Source organism: Nycticebus coucang, chromosome X (genome assembly GCF_027406575.1).
Source record: "Nycticebus coucang isolate mNycCou1 chromosome X, mNycCou1.pri, whole genome shotgun sequence".
NCBI lineage: Eukaryota > Metazoa > Chordata > Mammalia > Primates > Lorisidae > Nycticebus > Nycticebus coucang.
In genome coordinates, this window is record NC_069804.1 from 184713781 (window position 1) to 184737974 (window position 24194).

The 24194-nt window shown below is 55.9% G+C and overlaps 2 protein-coding genes across 9 annotated transcripts; one reads left to right on the forward strand and one right to left on the reverse strand.

Annotated features, from left to right (window-relative positions):
- The first annotated feature begins 2911 nt into the window (after positions 1 to 2911).
- AVPR2 (arginine vasopressin receptor 2) lies at positions 2912 to 6456 on the forward strand. Of its 5 annotated transcripts, XM_053579500.1 has the most exons (6): positions 2912 to 3533; positions 3730 to 3828; positions 4022 to 4049; positions 4150 to 4203; positions 4593 to 5471; positions 5890 to 6456. In XM_053579500.1, exons 4-6 carry the CDS (start codon positions 4179 to 4181, stop codon positions 6093 to 6095), a joined length of 1110 nt encoding a protein of 369 aa, XP_053435475.1. In that variant the 5' UTR covers positions 2912 to 3533; positions 3730 to 3828; positions 4022 to 4049; positions 4150 to 4178; the 3' UTR covers positions 6096 to 6456. The 5 variants fall into 5 exon arrangements, with proteins under 5 accessions (XP_053435475.1, XP_053435473.1, XP_053435477.1 ...); XM_053579498.1 differs by lacking the exon at positions 4022 to 4049 and having other exon boundaries at positions 3719 to 3828; XM_053579501.1 differs by lacking the exon at positions 2912 to 3533 and having other exon boundaries at positions 3574 to 3828.
- Positions 6457 to 6746: 290 nt separating this feature from the next.
- On the reverse strand, positions 6747 to 24028 carry ARHGAP4 (Rho GTPase activating protein 4). Of its 4 annotated transcripts, none has more exons than XM_053579504.1 (22): positions 23863 to 24007; positions 19408 to 19615; positions 19168 to 19330; positions 18865 to 18927; positions 18359 to 18547; positions 17508 to 17636; positions 17184 to 17405; positions 13678 to 13779; positions 13321 to 13512; positions 13125 to 13209; positions 12893 to 12920; positions 12620 to 12722; positions 10705 to 10765; positions 10519 to 10596; positions 10307 to 10441; positions 10107 to 10212; positions 9787 to 10020; positions 9635 to 9708; positions 9373 to 9556; positions 9001 to 9093; positions 8331 to 8507; positions 6747 to 7271 (listed from the first exon to the last, which is right to left on the reverse strand). In XM_053579504.1, the coding sequence occupies exons 1-22, from the start codon at positions 23927 to 23929 to the stop codon at positions 6878 to 6880; spliced, it is 3087 nt and encodes a 1028-aa protein (XP_053435479.1). In that variant the 5' UTR covers positions 23930 to 24007; the 3' UTR covers positions 6747 to 6877. The 4 variants fall into 4 exon arrangements, with proteins under 4 accessions (XP_053435479.1, XP_053435478.1, XP_053435481.1 ...); XM_053579506.1 differs by having other exon boundaries at positions 6923 to 7271; positions 8331 to 8430; XM_053579503.1 differs by having other exon boundaries at positions 9635 to 10020; positions 23863 to 24028.
- Positions 24029 to 24194: the final 166 nt, after the last annotated feature.

A 24194-nucleotide genomic window follows, 5' to 3' on the forward strand; every position in this document is an offset into this window, starting at 1 on the left:
CTAGCTTCGGTGCATAGCTTCCCAAAGGGAGTACTTCAACGTCCGAGCAGGCGTTGTGGTGGGTGCCTATAGTCCCAGCTACTTGGGAGACTGAGGCAAGAGGATGGCTTAAGCCTAGGAGTTGGAGGTTGCTGTGAGCTGTGACACCAGGCACTCTACTGAGGGCAATATAATGAGTCTCAAAAAAATAAAAATGAAAAAGTCATTTTGGAGAGTGGCTTAGCTGTGGATGGCAGTTACAGGGTCATGGGCATGTGAACACTGCAGATAACATCGATAAGGGAGGAAGAACTTGTGGTGAGAACACGAGGGTATCAGCCTTAGCACCCAGGGTTGTAACCCAAACAGGACTGGGAAGGGAACAGGACAGGCAGCTACCTCTGTATACCACAAGTGCATAGGACTTTCATCAAGAGGGGGACTCCTCCTGCCAACTGCCTGACCCTCAGATAATGACCTCGAGACCATCTAGGGGTGAAGGAAGCCCTTAACCCTTCAACTGCTTGCCAGGGAGAAGGGACCTTTCCAGCCCAGCAACTGGGCTATCCCTCCCATTCTGCTTGGTACATGACATTCGGTTGGTGTGAGAGCCATTCCTGTTACCCAGGCACAGCTCCTTTCTCCTTCTCACTGCCCGCAGGACAGGCCATCTGCATATGCACCACCTCTGGATGTAGCTGAGGGCTTCATTCCTTCCCTTAGGGCAGGTGGCTCTGTGGCCTCAAAGACCGCTTTGCTCAGCATTTTCCTTACTCGGTCTCCATGTCCATGCTGCCTCCTCTCTCTTTCATCCCTTAAATGCCCTTTAAGGGCCTGTCTGACTTCCCCAAGTGCTCTCCACACTGCCCCATGTTAACCCTTAACCTCTCCTGGGTGACAGTGGCAGCCTCTGCACAGGCCTGTGCACTCCTGGGACAGGGCCCATGTCCTTCCATCTCCACACCTGCTGTGCAGGGCCAGCTTCTGATCATTGGGGACCAATCAGAGGACAGAGGACAGGTAGACCCAGAGATCCTGTCAGCTCTGCCCCTCACCTACCCCCACCAGGCTGAGGGGGATCAGGAGGCACCAACAGGCCCTTCCTTAGAACCTTAGTGGGATGGGGGCACACGGCTGGGCTGTGCTGGGGAGAGGGTCCGGAAACACCCCCTGTTAGGTAGATGCCCATTCCTGGGTAAAGCTGCCAGGAGGGCAGTGGCTGCTGGGCAGCCCAGAGCCATCTCTGCTGACTCATGTGGCCCCTATGGTGAATAAATCCAGCCAATCCTTCTCATGGGAACTGCTATCAAGCCCTATCTTTCTTGTCCCCTATAAGGTGGCTGGAGCAGGCAGTGGGACTCTGCCTGTCCTGGGCTCTCACCTGGCATTGTACCTGTGTGTACCTACAGGCTCCCAGAGATTGGGGACTCTCAGCTGTGAAGCCAAGCTCTCCCTGTCACACCCTCTTGCCTTGGTGGCTCTGGGTTTCTCTTGGCGAGCTCCAGCACTTGTCCTGGCTAAACGGGGTAGAGCTGGGTCCTGGCTTTTGGGTGGACACAAACCCTGCTTATTGGAGCCCAGGGGAGACTGCAGTGGTGGCCCTTCCTCAACACTTTTCTCCAGGTCTGACAGTAGGAAGCAGAAGGCCAGGGAACAGAGATGGCCACAGGCTTGCCCTAGTGTTCAGGGTTCCCAGCACACTGCTGGGATCTAGCCCTGCAGAGAAACGGATGACCACCCGTTTACCCAGAAAGCTGGTATCACTTCCTCCAGCCTCCAGCTCTGGTGGAATGAAAGAAGGGCTCGCTTACAGACCCAGACGCCCCGGCACTACCCATGTCGTTGCCATGTTCAACCTTCAGTCATCTGCGTCCCATTTACAGAAGGGAGATCCAAGGCACAGAGAGCTGGGTGTAGCCTGTTCAAGGTCACACAGCCGGGGGTCAGGGGGCAAAGCAGGGACTTGAGCCTTGCTTTGTCTTATTCCTTGGCCAGGGTCCTTGCTGTCTCTGCCAATTGAGAGGCATCGTTATACAAGGACATTTGTCTTCTGGTTAACAGAGTCCCAGAGCCACTCGGGGCCAGCACCTTGCATAGGCAAGGAAGACAAAAAGTACGGGTAGGGTGAGACCTTTCCCCAGTGGCTTTTCCTGTGTCATCTGTTCTAGAACCCAGGGTGGACCTGACTTTCTGCTCTTTTGTAAATCACAAGGAGAGTGTAAGGACACGGGTGCTCTGAGGAGCTCCAGCTGCAGTGTTCAGGTAGCCAGTGTGCAAAGGGCTCAGCAAAAACACAACAGACATGCATGTGTGGGGGTTGTGGGTGTGTCATATGTGGTGTGTATTTGTGTGGTGTGGTGTGTACATGTGTGTGACACGTGTGGTGTGTAATGTGTAGGTGTGATGCATGTGGTGTGTGGAGTGTGTGCGTGCCAGGAGCAAGGTATGGTTTGTGCATGTGTATTTATGTGTGATGTGTGTGAGATATGTTATTTGTCTGTGTGATATGATGTGTGGTATGTAAGACATGGATGCCTGTGTGGTCTGGTATGTGCGTGTGTGAGTAATATGTGTGGCATATATCTGTGTGGTGTATTTGTGTGTGGTATGTGTATGTGTGTGGAGTGTGCACATCTGTGGTGTATGCACGTGTGTGGTGGTGAGGTGTGGGGTGTGAGCGGTGTCTGTATGGTGTGTGTATGTGTGTGGTGATCCGTGGATATGTGGATTCTGTGGGGGTGGGTGAATGTCCTCTCTGCCCCATGGGGTTGGGAGGGGCTGGGGCCCCGCCAGGCTTTCTGGGCAGGAAGAGCAGCACTTGGCCAAGGGCCGCACTTGGGCCTGGTCAGTGGGAGGCTGTGTCGGTTTCCAGCGTCACAGGTCAACAGAGAAGACAGACAAACAGGAAAAAAGGAGCTGCCTTGGGCTGGGCTGGGCTGGCCTAGGCTGAGACTTGAGGGCCTGGGGGTGAGAAAGCAGCTGGGCTGGGGGCTGGGGGGGACCCAGGTGAAGACGGGGCAGGCAGTCTCCCCTCTCAGGCCCCCTGCACACGGAGCAGGTACAGGAAAGTGTGCCCCAGCACGTGTCATGTGCCCGTGAATTCAAATGAGTGTGACTATGTCAAGTGTGAGCCTCAGTGGGCATGTGGCTACCGTGTGTGCAGAGACACGTAAGAGCCCGGAGGTCCCCAGCCTCCCTTCCAGAACAGGTAGTTGCAGGTGGGGGAGGAGGAAGAGGGTGGGGGTGGCCTTGGCTCTCACAGGACCCTGGGGAGGAAGCTGGATCTCACAGGGCACATTAAGCCCTGGTTTGGCCCCTACCCCACCCCCTCCCTTCCTGTTCCTCATCTTGGGCCAAATGGCCAACCTAATTAAGGAGGAGGAGGGGCCTGGGTGGCTTGGGAGGAGCCCGAAAAGGGGCAGAAAAAGCCCTGGCTGGGGAAAAAGGAGTGACATTTTGGCTGGGCCAGGCCCACCCATTTCTGCCTCAGTTTCCCCACTTATAAAATGCGGTGCTGAGCTAAATCATCTCCCAGAACCACGCGGTTTCATAAGGTGGGCCCTGTGGAGCTGTGGTGGGGGAGATTGTGGGTGGCAGGCACAGAGGCTGCTGCCTGCCAAGCTGGGGATGGGCTGAGGCAGGCAGGCTCAGGGCCCTCAGGAGTGGGAGGAAGGAGTCCTGGGGAAGGAACAGGGAGGCATGTGGGAGGGGGAGGAGGAGGAAGTCCCCTCATGGGCAGGTCACTCCCAGAGGCTGGGTTGGGGCGGGGCAGCAATGGAGAGCAGATCTCAGCACCCGTCCACCTTCACGCTGCCACCCAGCTACCCAGTAGCCCAAGAGCCTGGCCAGGTAAGGAGCTACAAAGGGGCCTTCCTGTGGAGTCCCCAGCCCTCTGACTGAGGGCTTTCTTGACTTCTGTCGGGTCAGGGGTCTGTGTGTCTACCTTGGGTGCCTTCTCCGAAATCCCACTCTTTTGGGCTGTCTGGGTGGGTCCTGGGCTCTGTTGTCTATGTAACTGTCCCTCTCTACCTTCCCTGCCTAGGAGTGAGCGAGCACACACGCACTGACAGGTACCTGCCAGCTGGCCACCTCTAGGGCTCCCATCCAGAGACCACAGGCAGTGGGGCTGGCCTCTTCGGTAGAAGCTAAGTGTGTCCCCATCTCCCCCAGGCACTCAGGACACCTGCCTTGGCCCCACCATGTTCGTGGCATCAACCAACTCGGGTAAGGCTCCAGCACTGCCCCCTGACCAGCGGACAGAGTGCGTTTGAGGGTGTAGAGACGCCCCTCTAAAGACCTCCTCACCCTCCCCTCTGGGGCTGACAACATAGTGAGTCTTTCAAGCTGTCAATGAGCAGGAAGGGAAGAGAACGCCCCTCCCTTCTAGACCATAGGAGCCATATGTGCAATTCCCCACAGACATGGCTTCCTCGGAGGAGTCCCCTCTGCTGGGAGCTAGGAAGTGGGTGTCAGAGGGAGACGAGGAAAACGAGAGTCCCAGGGTGATGGCTGCCCAGGCCACTGGCTCCAGCAGCAGGTGGGAGCCTCCTTGGGCCTAAGCCCCTTGCACAGCACCCCCCGCTAACTTGGCCTTCTCCCCCACCCCTGCCCAGCTGTGCCCAGGCCCCTCTCTGCACCCAGCCTGCCCAGCAACAGCAGCCAGGAGGAGCCGCTGGATGCCCGGGACCCGCTGCTGGCCCGGGTAGAGTTGGCCCTGCTCTCCACAGTCTTTGTGGCTGTGGCCCTGAGCAATGGCCTGGTGCTGGGGGCCCTGGCACGGCGGGGACGGCGGGGCCCCTGGGCACCCATGCACATCTTCATCGGCCACTTGTGCCTGGCCGACCTGGCTGTGGCTCTGTTCCAAGTGCTGCCTCAGCTGGCCTGGAAAGCCACTGACCGTTTCCATGGGCCTGATGCCCTGTGTCGGGCCGTCAAGTACCTGCAGATGGTGGGTATGTATGCCTCTTCCTACATGATCCTGGCCATGACACTGGACCGCCACCGCGCCATCTGCCGTCCCATGCTGGCATACCGCCATGGAGGTGGGGCTCACTGGAACCAGCCGGTGCTGGTGGCCTGGGCCTTCTCCCTCCTTCTCAGCCTGCCCCAGCTCTTCATCTTTGCCCAGCGCGAAGTTAGTAATGGGGTCCTTGACTGCTGGGCCCGCTTTGCAGAACCCTGGGGACTTCGTGCCTATGTCACCTGGATTGCCCTGATGGTGTTCGTGGCACCTGCCCTGGGTATTGCTGCCTGCCAGGTGCTCATCTTCCGGGAGATTCATGCCAGTCTAGTGCCAGGGCCATCAGAGAGGACTAGTGGCCGCTGTGGGGGGCGCTGGACAGGCACTCCCAGCGAGGGGGCCCGGGTGTCGGCTGCCATGGCGAAGACTGTAAGGATGACACTGGTGATCGTGATCGTCTATGTGCTGTGCTGGGCGCCCTTCTTCCTTGTGCAGCTGTGGGCAGCATGGGATCCAGAGGCACCTCGGGAAGGTGGGTATGGCTGGGGCTGGGGTCATGGGGACCACTCGGGCTCAGCTGCACACACTCCTTTGTCCCTCATGCAACACACACACACAGAACGTGGGCCCCATGAGTCTGACTCCGGTTGCCTGGGAGCCCCTCGCCCGCACCCATGCAGACCACCTCAACTTGAGCCCTCCACTGCCCACTCAGGAACCAAATGCAAAGGCCCAAGTGTGAGCTGCAGGCCTCTCATCCCTGCCTTGCCTGCACCCACTCTGCCCTCTTTCCCCTCCCTGGGCTCTGCCCTGGGCTTACTTATCTGGTGGCAAGTACCCCTGAGCTGAGGGGCAGACTCCCTCAGGGAGGGAGGAGTTGGGTCTCTAAGGGGACTGCTGGCCTCTAGTGGGCATGTAGAGTTACAGCCCCACCCCTGGACACCCCACAGGGCCACCCTTCGTGCTGCTCATGCTGCTGGCCAGCCTCAACAGCTGCACCAACCCCTGGATCTATGCCTCCTTCAGCAGCAGCATCTCCTCAGAGCTGCGCAGTCTGCTCTGCTGTGTCCGGAGGCACAGCCCGCCCAGCCTGGGGCACCAGGATGAGTCCTGTGCCACTGCCAGCTCCTCCCTGGCCAAGGACACATCTTCCTAAGGGGCCAGCAGGCACCTTCCTTCCAGAGGCACCATGAAACTCAGCTGCCTGGGGGGGGCGTTGTCACAGAGAACTGGTTAGAGCCTGTGGCCCTGGGCATGCCTCCATCCCCAGCTAGTCCCTAGCTGTTTGAAGTCTCAGGCTCCAAGACATGAGGATGTGAGGGGCTCCTTAGTTCCTCCACATCAGCTGGGCAGGGGACAATAACAGAGGCCCAGGCAACACAGGAGAGACAGAGATCCTTGCAGCCAAAGAGGAAGGACCAGAGTGAGGCCAGGGGCTCTTCCAGTCTATGTCTCTCTAGTCCTCCCTTCTCTCCCTCCTCATTCTCTCCCTAATAAAAGCTGCAGCTTATTTTCCACATGGTGAGGGGCCTCCTTCAATTAGGGTAATGGGGGGGCATGTGTGGCAGCACACACCCATGGGCATAGCTCTGGAACATGCAGGCAACCAAACCTTCAAAGTTGCAGGTCCCCAAGTGAAATAGCCATCGCATGGACACCATGGACAGCTCTGTGTCTGGGGACCCCCAGCGGAAGCTGTTTTGGCCACCCAACCGGTTGTTTTACCATTACCTCCATCCTGGGGGTGCTGGGGCCCTGTACCCACCTGCCCAGTCCCTCAAGACAGACAGCTAGCTCACACTGGGGAAACAATCCATTGGTCTTTATGAATCGCCACTCCCCAACCCCCCTGCCAGGCAGCTGAAAAAGAGCTCATCTGAGCAAGGGTGCCTGCCACCTAATGGCTGCCGCTGAGCTTTCACAGCAAAGTCTCCTTCCTCAGCTGCCCCCAAAGGGGTCTATGCCAGGGTTGGGTGCAGGCAGGGCATGGGCTGGGACCCCTATTTGGGCAGCCTTACCCTCCTCTGTACTTGGAAGAAGCAGAGGGCTGGGGAGAGTGGCCAGTCTCTGGGTGGCCACCTGGGGCAAGGTCAGGCCCAGAGATTCCTCCAGCAGCACCTCAGTGTGGCTTGAGGGTTGAGTCTGGACCCTGGGCATTTGATGCTGAGGGTGAGGCTGGGGCCCCAGGGCTATGGGAGAAGCCTTTGTTCCTGCCCAGGCGGCCACGGGACCCTGGGCTGGGGGAGGTGGCAGATGCTGGCCCAAGGCCCTGGCGAATAGCGGTTTTTCCCAAGAGCTCCTGAAACACGGAGTCCATGTTCTGTGCCACAGCCTGGCGGAACAGAGAGGGAAGGTGTTCAGTGAGTGCGTCTCACTCTGCCAGACCTTGCCCAGGCCTCTACCTAAGCTCCTCCCCCTCCAGAAACAAAGGCCTCCAGCCACTACCCTGTCACCAGGGCCCCTTCTTTCCATGGGCCACACAGTGCTCAGTGCTGGGCACAGCTGCCTGCACCCTCCTCCCTCAGCCTCCAGGCCATCTCCCCCACTCCACACCTGGTTTCTCTCCTGCCATCTTGGTGTTTCTGTCACAATCTCCTCTGGGGACAGCAATTGCTTGGCCTAGTCCTGGCCTCACTCTCCCTGGCTAAGATCATATCCTCTCCCAGCCTCAGGGGCCATCAGCATGCAGGGGTCTCCCAGGCTAATGTCCTCCCATGGGGTCTCCTGGCTACCCTCTTCAATCCCCCCACTGCCTGGCTCCTGCTCCTGCATGTCCACCGCACCTGCCAAACTCCCTAGGCCAAGGGCTGGTCCACACCTGGGTCACCCACATGCTCTTTGGCTGTCTCCTTCTGGGGCTCAGTGACTGTCCCCAGGGCTTCTGTGCTCCACCCACTGGTGCTCACAGAGCCCATTGCACAGAGCAGGAAGCAGGGTCCCCCAGGCTGTGCCCATTGCCAACTAGGCCCTGAGCTTGCTCTCTGCCCCTGTAAGAGCTGCTGCTGCCCTACCCTGCTCCTAGCCACCCACCCCTTCCTGCCTTCCTGCCATCTGTCCCTTTCATCCTCCCCAACATGCCAAGAGCCTGCCATGTCACTGCCTGGTACCTAGCCTGGCTCCAGATGCCCTCGCCCATACCCATGCAGACCACCTCAATTTGAGCCTGTCACTCCCCACTCAGGAACCAAACCTGAAGACCCAAGCATAATCTATAGGCCCCTCACCCCCACCCTACCCACACCTACTCTACCCTCTTTCCCCTCCCTGGGCTCTGCCCTGGGCATGCTTATCTCGTGGCAAGTATCCCTCAGCTGAGGAGCAGAGACTTGAACCTCAGGGAGGGAGGAGTTTGGTCTCCTTCACATGCCACCTTGCTAGTCCCAGCTCTCACCTTATCCACCTCCATGTGTTGTTCTGGGGAGGATGTGACCAAGCAGCGCCGTCTGTGCCCAGAGGGGCCCACAACCTCAGGTAGGGTGCACACCTCTGGCCTGCAGGGCACAGACAGTGAGCCCGGTAGGGGACCCTGGAAAGCCCCTGAGCTAACTTGGTAGTGACTCCTCCTATCCTGGGATATTGTCAAAGAGAAGAGGCTGGGCTTGGCGCCTGTAGCTCAGCGGCTAGGGTGCCAGCCACATACACCAGAGCCAGTAGATTCAAATCCAGCCCAGGCCTGCTAAACAACAATGACAACTACAACCAAAAAATAGCCAGGCGTTGTGGCGGGCGCCTGTAGTCCCAGCTACTTGGGAGGCTGAGGCAAGAGAATTGCTTAAGCCCAAGAGTTTGAGGTTGCTGTGAGCTGTGACGCCACAACACTCTACCAAGGGCAACATAGTGAGACTCTGTCTCAAAAAAAAAAAAAAGAAAAGAGGCTGGCCCCAGTGATCCCCAAGCTCCTCTAGAGCCTCTGCCTCTCTCTGTCACAGCCAGGCTGTAACTCCTCCTTTCTCAGCAGCCCTTATCTGACAACCCCCAACCCCTACGTGGCCCAAGCCTGACCCCAGCACCCTCTGGCTTGGGACAGTCCACATGGTCTTCCTGTCTTTCCCCTTGCTTACCGATAGGTGGACTCCAAGGCCAGAAGCCCCTCGGGACTGCTCCCCAGCTCCCCTGCAGCCTGTGGGCCTGGGCCTGCCACCTGTTTCTCTGCCCTGGGTGGGAGAACAGCATGGTGGCCTGGGGCCAGAAGCCTAAGCGCCAGCCAGAAGTGGTCTGGTCAGAAATGCTAATTCTCAGGCCCAGCCAGCCCTATGGAACCTGCCTTGGGGAGGTGGGAGGGCAGCAACCTGTGTGTGGACAGCTGTGGCCTAAACACCTGTGGGTGAGAGCAGTGACTTCCAGAGACGGGTGGCTGAGGGCTGGGCTGGGGCAGCCTTGGCCATTGAGGCCTGGGAGGGCTGGGGCAGAAACCGTGGGCGGGGCCCACTCACCCTGCGGGCAGCATGATGTACTTGTGAGGAATGAGTCCCCGCGCCCCAGCGTGCTCCCCTCGCCACCAGTCGCTAGAAGCTCGCTGGTGCAGCCGCAGCACATCCCCACGCTGGAATGTCAGCTCCTGGGCAGTGCGGCCCGTGTAGGCAAAGCAGGCCACAGCCTCCACAACCCCCTCCAGATCTGAGGAGAAGAGGGGGTCAAAGTGGGGGTGGAGCGGGTACCCGGGGGAGGCAGGGGTGCTCTTGCCCAACCCCTCACCATCCTCCTGGGTCGTGGCCTCGGCTTCCAGCTCTGGCTCATGCTCCCCCGCCAAGCCCTCCAGCTGAGCGTCCCTGAGGTTTGGAGCAGAGCAAGGCAGGTAAGGGGCCCTTCCCTCCACAGGATCCCCCCAGGCAGCACCAAGAGTGTACCCCAGGCAGTTGGTGTTAGGCGGAGCCATGCACTTCTCGTAGACAGGGCCTGGCAGCGTGGTGACAGCTGGGAACACCTGAGCAGGCTGCATGATCAGTGTCTGTACCAGCTGGTTCACCCGGCTCTGCAAGGCCACCGGGTCCTGCCCAGCAGGCACGGGTAGCAGTGTTGGCCCAAAGCACACGGCCAGGTTGTAGGGGTCCATCATGTTCTCATCGCTGTACTGGGCCAGGCTGAGGGTACATATGGTCACAAGCAGGGAGCTCCCACTTGTTGTCCCCACTGCCCTCACCCCAGCTCACCCCCAAGAAGCACTCACTGGCTGAGGAAGGCGAAGAGGTAGCGCAGGACCACCAGCACTGATGGCGGCAGGTGGGCAAGCAGGCGGCTCACATGCTCCACGCGTTCTGCCATAGCCTCCAGCTCTGTGGCCCGGGCCACCCCCCAGAAAGAGCCTGGTAAGTGGCACTGCCACTAGTGAGCGCATCCCCACTCAGCCGCATTGGGCCCCAGTCTGACCTGAAGCAGCTACCAGCTCCCCGAACAGGTCCGAGGGGAAGAGCGGGGGCTCCAGGCTCCGGAAGTAGAGCTTCAGCACCCCAGCCACCGAGTCCAGGTCATGGGTGCTGCAGCCTTCCACCAGTGGGTCCTCCCCTGCAGACAAATGATGTGGGTGGGGTGAGGAGGCTGATGCTCTGTCCTCCCCCGCACCCCAACCCAGCCATCCTCACCTCTCTCAAAGGCATCTCGAATCTCTGACACCCGGGGCTGGGCACCTGACACCCGGAAGATGCCTTCGTGCTGCAGGCCTGTGGGAGCACAGGCCTGTGGGAGCACCCAGACCCACTTTGCCCTCCCAAGACTGACCCCAGGCCCTGCTTGGCACCAGGGCAGCAGGAGGGCCAGGCCTGGCTTACCATGGAGGTTAATGAAGCGGATGCAGCTCTCTACCACCAGGGGCACGGGCTGTCCTGAGCTCTGCGGACAGAGAGGGTGTCCTGCCCATCACTAAATCACTTTCATTTTCCTTAACAATACATTACCATTGTCAGCATAGAAACCCAGCATGCAGTTTGCCAGACTCACTCCTAAGTGTCTGATATTTCTTTTCTTTTCTTTCCTTTTTTTTTCTTTGAGACAGAGTCTAACTCAGTCACCCTGGGTACAGTTCCCTGGTGTCACAGCTCACAGCAACCTCAAACTCCTGGGCTCAAGCGATCTTCCTGCCTCAGTCTCCCGAGTAGCTGGGACTACAGGTGCCCACAACCATGCCCAGCTAGTTTGTGTATTTTTATTTTTTATTTCTTTTATTTAATTTTTTTTTTGAGACAGAGTTTCACTTTGTCACCCTCGGAAGAGTGCTGTGTTGTCACAGCTCACAGCAACCTCAAACTTTTGGGCTCAAGTGATTCTTTTATCTCAGCCTCCCAAGTAGCTGGGACTACAGGCACCTGGCACAATGCCTGGCTATTTTAAGAGATGAGGTCTCTTGGGTGGCGCCTGTGGCTCAATGAGTAGGGCGCCGGACTCATATGCCGAGGGTGGCGGGTTCAAACCCAGCCCCGGCCAAACTGCAACACAAAAATAACCAGGCGTTGTGGCGGGCGCCTGTAGTCCCAGGTACTTGGGAGGCTGAGGCAAGAGAATCGCGTAAGCCCAAGAGTTAGAGGTTGCTGTGAGCCGTGTGACGCCACGGCACTCTACCCGAGGGCGGTACAGTGAGACTCTGTCTCTACAAAAGAAAAAAGAAAAAAAAAGAGATGAGGTCTCGCTCTGACTCAGGCTGGTCTCGAACCTTTGAGCTCAGGCAATCCACCCACCTCTGCCTTCCAAGTGCTGGAATTACAGGCATGAGCCACGGTGCCCAGCTAGTTTTTCTATTTTTAGCAGAGATGGGGTTTCCGTCTTGGTCAGGCTGGTCTCCAACTCCTGAGCCAGGCAATCCACCCACCTCAGCCTCCCAGAGTGCTGGGATTATAGGTGGAAGTCACCACACCCAGGCATGTCTGGTATTTCTGATGCTATGTCAGGTAATGCTTGACATCTAATTTGCAAACTATTTGTTGTTGGAATGTAAAATTGCAATCAAACTCTGTATGCTGACCTTGAATCAAGTAACACTGCAAAACTCAAATTTTGTTCATGTAAACAGCCTCTCAAGGCCAAGTGTAGTGGCTCATGCTTTAATTCCAGCATTTTGGGAGGCTGAGGTGAAAAGATCACTTGAGGTCATTAGTTTGAGACCATCTTGAGCAACATAATGAGACCCTGTCTCTACAAAAAATAAAATTATTACCAGGGCATGGTGGAATGTGCCTGTGGTCCCAGCTACTCAGAAGGCTGACCCAAAAGGATCAAAAGGATTGCTTGAACCCAGGAGTTTGAGGTCTCAGTAAGTTATGAAGATGCTACTGCATTCTAGCCAGGGCAATAGAGCAAGACTCTGTCTCAATAAATAAATAGCCTGCCAAATCTTTTGAATGTTCTATGTACATAATCACATCATTGCAAATGACAGTGTTATTTCTTCTTTTCTGATCTCTTTTGCTTCCCTTGTTTTGCTGCCCAGGGTCACCAGTAGCATGCTGGCCATAAGTGGAGCTTATGCTTATCCCAGTCGCAGGGGAAACTCTCAACATCACACTCCTAAAAATGCTGCTGTCCCATCACTATTTAAGGATGCAGCTTTTAATCAGTGAAGGCCATGAGGGATACCAGCAGGCGCCTAGAGAAGGCCCACTCAGCAAGAGAAAGTTGCCCAGTGGCCAAGAATGGAGGACACTGCGATCAAGCAGCCACTCAGCCACAGAGTGTGTAGGGTAGAGCACATACCTGGATAAACTTCTCCATATCACCCCCAAAGAGTCTCTGGTTATACTGGGAGCTGGGGCGGGGGTGGTGGCTCTTCTGGAATTTTCTCTGTGAGTACTGGGTCCTATAGTGAACAAGAGCTGGCTCTGAGGGGTGTGGGCATAGAGCATAGGATGCCTTACCCCCAGCCTGGTTAAGCAGGGCTCTGGGCCTCTTGAGTTATTACAGAATTCACTGAGCAGCAGAGGTGAATCCCAGGTCCTTGCAAAACCCAGCCCCTCATGACAGACTCACCAAGAAATCTCCTGCTCCTCCTTGTCACCTGGAGATGAGAAAATGCTGGTCTGCCTCTCAGGCTGGAGGTCTTCAATGGACCCCAGAGAGAAAACAGGGCCAAGGGCAGGAGAAAGGCCAAGACCCTTGCTGGGTTAGTCTCCACACACCAACCAACTTCTTTGGTGGGGCGGACCATGGACTGGGTAGGGTCCCCAGGCAGGGGAGAAGAGGCAGAGAGGAAGGTGCCTACCTCGCTGTATAGCCTCCTGCAGCTTCTGATGTTTGGCCTGCAGCTTGGCGAGGATACTCCGTCCACTCAGGAACTCCTGGAGCTTCTGAGAAGCCCAGAGAAGAGCCCAGAGTTTCAGTCCTGACTCTGGCCCAGCCTCTGCCCTCCCTGCTCCCCTGTGTGCCCACTTCCTCATACCCAGCCCAGCCTTTCCCACCGTGAGATAGAAGGTCTCTGTCTCCTGCTGCTGGCCCCGTCTACGGCCTGCCTGCCGGCTGCCTGGGTCTGAGCTTGTAGACTTGAGGGACTCAGTGGAGGGGCTGGTCTGGAAGGAATCAAGCACATCCCCATCCTCTAATGCCACCACCTCCAGCAGAGCCTGCAGTGTTGCCTTCAGCGTCTTGTTCACCTGGAGAGGGGACGGCACCAAGGTGGTAACAAGGGTGGGAGGAGGTGGAGAACAGGAAGGACAGGTCAGAGGAATGGGGAAGAGGGGCTGCTGCTACCTGGGAGGGTGGCAGCCAGGGTGGTGAATTCCAGATCCCTGTTCCAACCCCAGGCCAGCTACCCATACCTCCTCTGTCTCTATGGTCTGTTGGTCCAGGCGGCTCTGGATGTTCTGGGCTCTAGGCAGAATCTCATCCCGCAGCTCCATCTCAACCTGGATCTCAGCCACCTGCACAGAGAGCCAAGCAAGGGAGTGGGGATGAGCAGCAACTGCTGAAGGTATAAAGAAATCAAGTACACCTCTGCTGCCTGGTGGTTGAGTAGGCCCAACAGTCCTAGACACTTAAAGTGAAGAATGGCAAGGTGTCTTCCCAGGAGAAATGCAGGTCCACACCGAGACCCGTCTATGAATGCTTGAGACAGCATTACTCACACTAGCCCAGAGGTGGAAACAGTTCAGGTGACCACCAACAGGCAGGTGGATGGATGAGCCAACTGTGGTCTGTCCACGCAATGGAGCCACACAATTCAGCCACAGAAAGGCATAAAGCCTGACCCTCGCTACAGCACATAAAGACCCTGAAAGCGTGAGGCTCAGTGAAGGAGGCCAGATGCAAAGCCATTCACATAAAACGCCCAGATAGACAGAAAGCAGAATGTTGGGTGCCAGGGGCTGGGAGGTGGGGTGGGCAATGATGACTAACAGGTGCCAACTTTTTTTTCAGGGTGATGAAAATGTTCTGGAACTAGATACTGGTGATGGCTATACAACTCTGAATACACTATTCAATAAAAACCACTGAATGGGGAAGTGCCTGTGGCTCAGTGGGTAGGGCGCCAGCCCCATATACTGAGGGTGGTGGGTTCAAACCCGACCCCGGCCAAACTGCAACAAAAAAATAGCAGGGCGTTGTGGCGGGCGCCTCTAGTCCCAGCTGCTCGGGAGGCTGAGGCAAGAGAATCACCTAAGCCCAAGAGTTGGAGGTTGCTGTGAGTTGTGTGACGCCATGGCACTCTACTACAAAAAAAAAAAAAACAAAAAACACTGAATGTTACACTTTAAATGGGTGAATTATATGAATTACATCTCAATAAAACTGTTTATTTAAGACAGAATGGTAGGCTGGGAGCTGTGGCTCATGCCTGTAATCTCAGCACTTGGGGAGGCCAAGGCAGGAGGATCAATTGATGCCAGGAGTTTCAGATGCCTGGAAAATATTGCAAGAACCTGTCTCCACAGAAAATTAAAAACTGAGCCAGGCATGGTGGCACACACCTGTAGTTCCAGGGCTGAGGCATGAGGATTACTTGAGCCCAGGAGTTCAAGGTTACAGTGACCTATGATTATGCCATTGTACAGCCTGGGTAACAGAGTGAGACCCTATCTGAAAGGAAGGGAGGGAGGAAGGAAGGAAGAGAAGGAGGGAGGGAAGAAAGGAGGGAGGGAGGGAGGGAGGAAGGGAGGAAGGGAGGAAGGAAGGGATTCTAGACTAGAAGAACATAGAACCTCCTAGAGAGGCAAATCTATCTGCAAGCAAGTGCTATACCAAATGAGTACATGACACTGACCAATTCAGGAGGAAAGACCCCCACAGTGCCTGATCTGTTCAGGAGTGTGGGCATGAGATGACAATAAGCCCATAGCAATGAGCATGTGCTACTGATAATGACCTAGAGAGCTAAGCAATATTCTCAGCTGGGGTAATTATTAATTCCAGAATAAAATGCAGAATTATCTAAGGAAGGACAAGGAATCCTAATACAGTAAGTACATGGCTCAGCTGTGAACAATATTTGTTGTCATCATAGTTCTTTTTCCCAGGCTGGAGTGCAGCAGTACAATCATAGCTCACTGTAGCCTTGAGCTCCTGGGTTCAGGTGAGCCTCCTGCCTCAGCTTCCCCAGCTGGGACTATAGGCACATGACATCATGCCTGGCTATGATTTTAATTTCTTTGTAGAGATGAGGTCTTGCTTATTCCTTATTGTTCTCAAACTCCTGGCCTCAAGCAATCCTCCCACCTCGGCCTCCCAAAGTATTGGGATTATAAGCATGAGCCACCACATGTGGCCTATTGTCATCATAATTTTTTTCTTTTTTTTGAGATAGTCTCACTAAGTCTCCCTGGGTAGAGTGCTGTGGTGCCACAGCTCACAGCAACCTCAAATTCTTGGGCTTAAGTGATTCTCTTGCCTCAGCCTCCCAAGTAGCTGGGAATACAGGCGCCTGCCACAATGCCCAGCTATTTTATTGTTGTTGTTGTCATTGTTGTTTTAGCTGGCTGGCCTGGGCCAGGTTAAAACCCACCAGCCCTGGGTGGCACCCGTGGCTTAACAGAGTAGGGTGCTGGCCCCATATGCCGGAGGTGGTGGGTTCAAACCCAGCCCTGGTCAAAAACTACAAAAAAGAAAAAGAAAACAGATTAAATACTAATAAATTAAAAAAAAACCAAAAACCACCAGCCCTGGTATATGTGGCCGGTGCCCTAGCCGCTGAGCTACAGGCGCCGAGCCTAAACATTAATTTAGCCAAAAATTCTGGGATGACTCTGTTGGGAGCATGAGACAAAGGGAAACATGTGGGCAGGTGTGGGAGATGGCAATGGTGGTGACTCCTAATCAGCATGGAGGGTGGTAGAGCTTACTTGTGTGATGTAAACATTGGAAGACTGCAAGGTGGCTACTTCTGGGGTTGGGAATTGGGAGCAGGAAGGGTGAGTTAGAGTATGACTGCGTGTCTTCATAAGCCCAGGGTAATGTTGGGCTTTTAAAACTATTACTTTGGTCAAAATACAGAATAAATTGAATTCTAGCCAGGCACAATGGTTCACGCCTGTAATCTTATCACTCTGAGAGGTCAAGGAGTGAGGATTGCTTGAGCTCTGGAGTTCAAGACCAGAATAAATCAAGTTCCATGTCAGTTCTAAAGGTTCCCATGTAATCCTAGACCATACACAATACCCATTGGGATAACCTGTTGAAGGGAAAAACAGCTCAAGGGACAGGTAAAATGATGCCAATTTCATCTTATTGCTTGTATGGTGCATTTCCTCCCACATTTGTATTATGAAAAGTTTAAAACATATAGAAACAGGGTGGCGCCTGTGGCTCAGTGAGTAGGGTGCTGGCCCCATATGCTGAGGGTGGCAGGTTCAAACCCGGCCCCAGCCAAACTGCAACAAAAAAATACCCGGGTGTTGTGGCGGGCGCCTGTAGTCCCAGCTGCTCGGGAGGCTGAGGCAAGAGAATCACTTAAGCCCAGGAGCTGGAGGTTGCTGTGAGCTGTGTGATGCCACGGCACTCTACCAAGGGCCATAAAGTGAGACTCTGTCTCTACCAAAAAAAAAAAAAAATATATAGAAACAGTACAAGGACAATCTATGGGCAGGTACATGGTCACCTGCCACCTGGTGTCAACAGTTAATATTTCAGCGTGGCAGGTGTGTGTGTTCACAGGCTGCTACAAATGGAAGCACCTCTCCAGTGAGCTGCATTTGCCCAAGGCCGTGAGGAGTTTTGATTCCTCAGTCAAGTGTGAATCATGTCACCAAGCCACTATTATGGGAGATACCAGAGAGCAAAGCCCTTGGGAACCATGTTTGAGGCATTAAGGGCAGCAGGGAGTGAGCCTCACCTCATCCCCCTCATGGGGCTGGTAGTCAAAACGCAGTGGAGGACAGAAGGCAGTAGCATGCACCTCGAGCACCTTGGCTTTGTCCCCTGGGGGATCCAGGGCCTCCAGAGCTTCCTCCAAGCTGCATAGGCCCTGCCTCTGGGAGGCTTGGGTACGGCTCTCAGCAACTGCGTAGCTCTGAAGCACCTGCCCCAGAGCCAGGTGGAACCCTGTGTCACAGCACTGAGGAGGAAGCAAGGACGTGGCTCAGGTGGGCCCTGGAGCTGTAGCCCATGAGCCCTGGTGCACTGGGCACCTGTGCCTGCCCACCCACTGAGAACTCACGTCCATCAGGTCCAAAACGTCATGCAAGTAGTAGTTGCTGACGGCGGCATTGACACTGGCCAGGCTGAGCAGGTACTCGTTGCGTGCTTTTGTGCACTTGAGTTTGTGCTCCAAGAACTTGGCCTGACGCTGCTCAAAACAATGCAAGTGCACCAGGGTCACCCCATCTCCAGCCTTCCATGGAACGTCCATCCCCTCCCCTCCCCTGTGGACAACTAACTATAGCAAATGCCCGCACACAGGTCCCTCAAACTCAGTATGGCCCGGAAGTCCCACAGGGAAGCACTGGGGAGCATTCTCAGTACAACAGCCTAGGGGACCGCCCCAGTACAACCTAGTGCTGTTACTACCCCCAAGAACATTCGAAGATGCCCAACTCTCTCCTCCGCTCCCAGAGTCTCAGGACCAGACCACCGCCTTCTGCCCTATCAGCATGGCAACTCCATCTTGGCAGTCCTCAGACTCCTGTTCTCTCTTCAGGGTCCACATCTAATGCAGGGCTGTGGGGGGCCAGCTTGGAGCATGGGGGAAACTGCTTAGGGCTATCCCAAGCCCAGTGACCATTCTCCTCACCCTGTCTCTCAGGTCCTTGCAGCCTTCTGCATTTAATCCCTGTAACCCAAGGGGATCATCCTGCCGCTACCATCCCTAGCTTGGGGAACCCTCTAGAGCCAGCAGGGCTGACTGGGCCAAGGCCCTCTCCATCCAGTTCTGGGTTCCCCCTCCACACAGCAGGCCCCAGGGAGGGCCAGGGACTCTCAGGGACAAAGGTCAGGATCCAGAGCCTTCAGAGATGGATGGGCAGCTAGCCCAGAGCCCGCAGGTTGATTCCAAGGTCCCTCCAGGCTCACCTTCTCCACCAGTCGCCCTCCTTTTTTGAGGGAGCTCTTGCGGAGGGACCCTGCCTCAGCTGTAGGAGTGGTGGCAACAGTGGCAGGGGTACTCCGGCCAGCCCTCTTCTCCTCCTGTCGCTCAGCTTCACGGAGCTTGGCCTCGGCATTCATGCTTTCTGTATGGTACACCTGGTACGTCTTCTTGGCCTGCAAGGAGCCCCAAAACAAGGTAGCCCTGTGAAGGCCATGGCCACAGCCAGCCTCTTCTCCCACTTTCCATCCCAGACTCAGCCCTAAGAGCTGGGCAGTCCCACATGAGCACTTGGCCTGACCATCCTGTGCCAGCGGCAGGATGCTGGGGCCTAGAGGTGGGGGCTTTGGCCATGGTCCCCCAAACCCAAATCTCCCCTGGGCACCTGATTCTCCTTAAGCCTGGCTTGGGGAGATGTGATAGCATGGGGGTGTTCTTGCCCCCCCCTCGAATTGGCTTTTCTCCCCAGGCCCTTTCCCTGGGGTATCCTCACCGTCTGGAGCTCTGAGACCACCTCCATGAGTTCATCCTGCAGCTGCTGCTCCAGATCCTTAGTCTAGGGGAGGAGAGGGGAATGCGACCACAGCACTGCCCCACTGCAACAACTGCCACACTCCTGGGATGACTCGCTATGCCTCAGCTCGGCACTCAAGGCTCCACCCAGATCAAGTCCACTCTGCCTGATGCCCACCTGGCCTCCTGTGCCCTCCCAGCAGTGCACCTCTGGATTGAGCCCTGATGGACTGCCCTCAGTACTTCCTCCACCACCTCCTGTGGCCCAGGATGAGAGCTTTACCTTTCTCACAATGCGCCCCACGTCCTCTGCGATGTGACTCAATCGCTGGGCCAGGGGGCCAGCCAGTGCCTCACTGAGGGCGCCACTCTCCCGGCTCTGCTGCCGCGTCTGCTGCAGCAACACAGCCCAGCAATGCAAGGGCGACAGGAGGGAAGGCTCCTTCCTGGGGGCAGAGCAGCACTCAGACTGAGGAGTGGGGGCCTTGGGCCCTGCGTGGTCAACCTGCAGTGTGTCACCTACCGGAAGCTTTGGTGCTCCCGGCTGCTGCCCCCTAGGCGGCCTCCACGGCCAGAGAAACGCTCGGCTAGCTTGTCCAGGCCACGGGAGTACTCCAGCTCCACCTCAGCGCGCCGCCGCATGAACTCAGCCAGCTCCTGCAGCAGCTCCCGCCGCAGCTCACCCTGCAGCTCCAGGCAGCGCAGCTGCTCACTCAGCTGCCAGCGCATCTCTTGGGGGGGGGGGGAGGATCACGCTCAGCAGGGGGTGGGAGACACCCATCCCATCTGCTCTGAGGACACCCTAGGCTAAAAGCAAGAAGTTCTGGGCTCACCTGTCCACCTGGGCTCAGGGAGGCTCCTAGGGAAAGTGCCTCTGTGCAGAGGCTAAAAAGAACCAGTCAGACCAAACTGGCTGAGGAGGGAGGGGAAGGGTGCCCCTATGAGAGGGGAGGCCTGCCCAAAGGCCCAGAGGTGACAAACAGCATGGCAAATCTGGGAAGGTTGACACAGTTCATGATGGGTAGGACTAGGCCACTCCATCCCCATCCCTGATGGCTTCCCCTGCCACTTCCTTCCCATCAGATACCCGGACCCCAGGTGCAGCAGCCTCCCCTGCAAACACAAGCACAGGGCTCCTTAGGTGAGGCTGCTGTGGTGCTCTGCCAGACCTGCAGAGAAGGGACAGCCCCACAGTGAGGCCTGTGTCTTCCTTCCCCAGGTCCCTACCCACAGACAGAGCTCCACCCAGGCCCTCCTCTGCTGGCCTTCTGACACCTTATCAGGGGGCTTGATTTGGCAACACTCCTTCCCCAGCATGGGTCTAAGGCACAGAACTGTTGGTCCCACAGCTTAAGCAAACTCTGAAGGACTTTCTGCCATCCCCTGAGTGCCCAGGCAGGCACCGGGATCTTGAGTAAATGAGACACTGTCTTAACACCTGGCAAGCAGACTGCCCACTTACCAATCTCTGTCCACATCCCCAGGGAGGCACATTAATTGATTTCTACATTCATCAGAATGTTGATTATGCACTCATTCTGTGGCAAGCGTATTCTAGATACAGTGGCAAAGAGGGTTGGCCAAGCCCCTGCCCTCCAGGAGCTGGCATCAGAATGGGGCATAGATAGCAAGTGGACAGCTGCATGCTAGAATGTCCAGGAGCAAGGGGTGTAGAAAAGATGAACACCAGAGGCCAGATCAGAGTGGGAGGTGGGGCAGGGAAGGACCCCTGTAGCGGAGGATGGGCAGGAACAAACAACACTGGTAAGAGCAGAAAGCTGGAACTGGCTGTGCCTAGAGTACGTGGGGGCAAATGTCATGGTCCAGGGAGGACTCCCAGCTGCACTCCAAGGGAGGGAAGAGCCACAGCAGCAGTTGGCCTTCATCTTCAGGGCCCCCTTCTACTGCCCAGGGGAGCCCAGGTGGCAGGTCTTTCTCTAGTCCAGGCAGAAGGAGGGCTTAGACCAGGGGGCCAGGGTGGTAGGCAGGACCCCCCTGGGAACAGCTCCATGCCACTACTTCTCTGCCCTGCCAGTCATTTCCAGGGGTTATTGCATGGGGCCTCTGTGCATTTTTTTTTGACAGTTTTTGGCCGGGGCTGGGTTTGAAACTGCCACCTCCGGCATATGAGGCCAGCACCCTGCCCATTTGAGCCACAGGCACCGCCCCGGGGCCTCTGTGCATTTTGCCTGCCCAGAATCCCCATCTCTCTCTTCCTGATTTCTTCTTGGAGAATGCCCCTCCCTATTCTCAGCCTCTGGGTTTGAGGTACCTCAAACCTGACTCCAGGTACCCACCCTTTCATCTGTTCCACTCCCAGCCCCCACCAACCCAGCCAGGTGATGGGTCCAGGGGCCCCATCCCTACCCTTAGTTGGAATTATTGGACAGGCATACTCTTTCCACACCAGGTAAGTGGAGGGCTGAGGAGGAGGATCCTTTCCAACACTGACACCAGCACAGAGCAATACAGAGCCCCCAGTACCTCCCCCTGCCCCTGCCCCCCGCAAGACGAAGCAAAGAGTCTCCTATGCCATCGAGGTATACCATCAGGGTAACATTTTTTGGATAAAAGTAAATTTCATTTTATTCCAAGAAAGGTCTTAGATTATCAGGCTCTTCTCACCCTCTCTCTGGCAACTGCCCTACCCTACCCTGTCTTCCTGGAGGAATACAGTTCCTGGGGACTGACTGCAACTGCACAGTGCAGAATGGACACAGCCCAGCCCATTGCCTTTGGTTTTCACCACCAGCAAATCCCTGCACACGGGCTGTCGTCAGGGAGAAGACATGTGGATTGCAAGCCAGTGGTGCTCATGGCCTTCCTGGGGAGCATAGGCAGCTGGTGTCTAGCCCCAAGATCTCAGCTCAGACACAAACTTATCAGAGAGCCCTTTCCTCACCTCCCCAACTGGGCCAAGCCCTCTTCCTGCCCCTTTTCTTGGCTCCCCTCACACTCTGTTCATAGTAGTTTTGCCCTGAAATTCAGTATGTGCTGAGCTGTTTACTACATGTCTCCCTACTAGACCTGGAGCCGCATGAGGCAGGACCAGTTCTCCTTGTTCAGTGGTGTATTCCCAGGACCAGGGAAAGATGTATGTGTAACATCTGGCAAAAGGAGAGACAGAATCCACGTACACTTGAATTACAGAGCTGGGCCTCAGGCCCCACCAACACTTCCTGTGAATGAGGCATTTGGTCTCACTTCTGCTGATGAGCAAAACAGAAGAGAAGATGGCCTCCAAAACCACAACTATGCTGACCTTTCAGAATTGAGGGTGTCAAGACAGTGGCCCTATTTTACTAGCATGATAGGAAGTTTTTATGGAGGTTGGGATGGGATGGAGAAGTGAGGCTAAATACATTTTAGACCACAAGCAAGAAAAGGTCAGTTTAGACAGTCTGGCTCAAAACGCCAGTTTTTCAGTGTGAAGTAACTGACCCCTATATGCTGACTAAAGAGCTTTCAAAGTACTTAAGACATTTCAGGGAAGTAGAATGGGGATTGTTATTCCCATCCAAGAAACAATGACAGCTGGCTCACCCTGTGCAGGCACCTCAGACTGGGTCTGGACACGGCTTGCCTCCTCTCAAAGGAGGAGAACTGGGGTACACCATGGTATAAATTGCTTGCACTGAGTAACTAGAACCAGCATCTCAAGGTTGGAAGGTATTTCAAGGGTCATTTCATTCTCCTGCACAGGAGATATAGTGCTGTGACCATGGGCAGGTCACCGCAGCTCTCTAAGCCTGTTTCTGTGATCAGTAAAGCAGAGCAATTTGGAGTGATACAGAGGTAAGGTATCTGAAGGCCATGGGAACTGCAGTGCCTTTGCCAATCACTGTGCCCTGAATGAGACCAGCAGATGTTGGCTAAGAGTTTGAAAAGCTGATTTGCATGTGATTTGTTCAGGGGTGTTTATCAGAACCCAAAGAGGTTGACTTTCAGAAGGCTGAGAAACCAGCACTGTGAATCTCTCAAGCCAAGATTCACTCTACCAGCTTGACCCAGACACAGTGGCCCTCACCCTGGAGCCACCTCAGCGCCAAGGGGAAGCCAAAGGGGCTGGGGCTGGGGCTGGGGCTCTAGGGACTACGGTGTTGTTAGGGCAAGGTGCTCACAGATCCACCAACCTTCTCACTTTGAATCCCTTAACCCCGAAAGTCAAGGTGGTCAATTTCACTGGAGCTAAAATACCACCTTTCCTAGGGGTACTTTGTTTTTTTGTTTTTTGTTTTTGAGACAGAGTCTACGTCACCCTCGGTAGAGTGCCATTGTATCACACCTCTCAGCAACCTCCAAACTGGGCTTAAGCAATTCTCTTGCCTCAGCCTCCTAAGTAGCTGGGTCTACATGCGCCTGCCACAATGCCAGCTATTTTTTGTTGTTATTGTAGTTGTCATTGTTGTTTGGCAGGCCAGGGCCGGGTTCAAACCCACTGGCCCCAGTGTATGTGGCCAGTGCCCTAGCTGCTGAGCTACAGGTGCTGAGCCTGTTTTTTAATTTTTTTTTGAGACAGAGTTTCATTATGTCGCCCTTGCTAGAGTACTATGATGTCACAGCTCACAGCAACCTCAAACTCTTGGGCTTAAGCGATTCTCTTGCCTCAGCCTCCCAAGTAGCTGGTACTACAGGCACCCGCCACAGCGCCCGCTATTTTGTTGTTGTTGTTGTGGTTGTTGTTTACCAGGCCTGGGCCAAACCCACCCGCCCAGGTGCATGTGGCCACCACTGAGCAAAGGGTGCAGAGCCACCAGGGGCATTTTGGTGCACATGGTCCCTCGCTCCCTGAGCCCAGTGAGCATCTCCATTTAGCCTAGAATAGGGAGGAGGATGGCAGGTGGTTGAAGCCCAATGGGCGGGGGGAGGCGGGCAGGGGACTCCCTTCACCCCCCTCCAGAGGTCGCTTGGGGAAAGCAGCAGACTCTAATCCAGTGGCGGGACACTTCGGGTCCCTCATGACCAGGCGCCCTCTCACCTTTGACTTGGGTCTCATACTCAGCCTGCAGCCCCCGCTCCCGCCGCAGCTTTCCGTGCGTGGCCATGGTGCCTGGGCCACGACGTCGAGCCTCGCTGCTCCCACGCGGCCGGGCACGAGTGGGCCAGGCGCTGGGACCGGGGCCACGGCCACCAGCACACTGCTCCGGCTCTGCCCCGCTCCGCCCCGCCCCCAGCGCGGCTCCCAGGAGGGCGGGGTTGGCCCGGGCCTGGCACTGCCTACGAGTAGCTCCCGGGGGGCAGGGCGCCCCTTCCTGTCCCGCTGTGCCCCAGGCCTTGTCCCCTCCTAATCGGCCCGCACCTAGGCTGCAT

Coding starts and splice junctions, on each gene's coding strand:
- ARHGAP4 (XM_053579503.1), bottom strand. CDS start 23,929: ATGGCCACGCACGGAAAGCTGCGGCGGGAGCGGGGGCTGCAGGCTGAG. Junction 18,548..18,864: donor TGGTCTCAGAGCTCCAGACG/GTGAGGATACCC, acceptor GGCTCCTTGCAG/GCCAAGAAGACGTACCAGGT. Junction 10,597..10,704: donor CCGCTTCATTAACCTCCATG/GTAAGCCAGGCC, acceptor GTGCTCCCACAG/GCCTGCAGCACGAAGGCATC.
- AVPR2 (XM_053579498.1), top strand. CDS start 3,085: ATGAGTGTGACTATGTCAAGTGTGAGCCTCAGTGGGCATGTGGCTACC. Junction 3,829..4,149: donor TAGCCCAAGAGCCTGGCCAG/GTAAGGAGCTAC, acceptor CATCTCCCCCAG/GCACTCAGGACACCTGCCTT. Junction 5,472..5,889: donor TCCAGAGGCACCTCGGGAAG/GTGGGTATGGCT, acceptor GACACCCCACAG/GGCCACCCTTCGTGCTGCTC.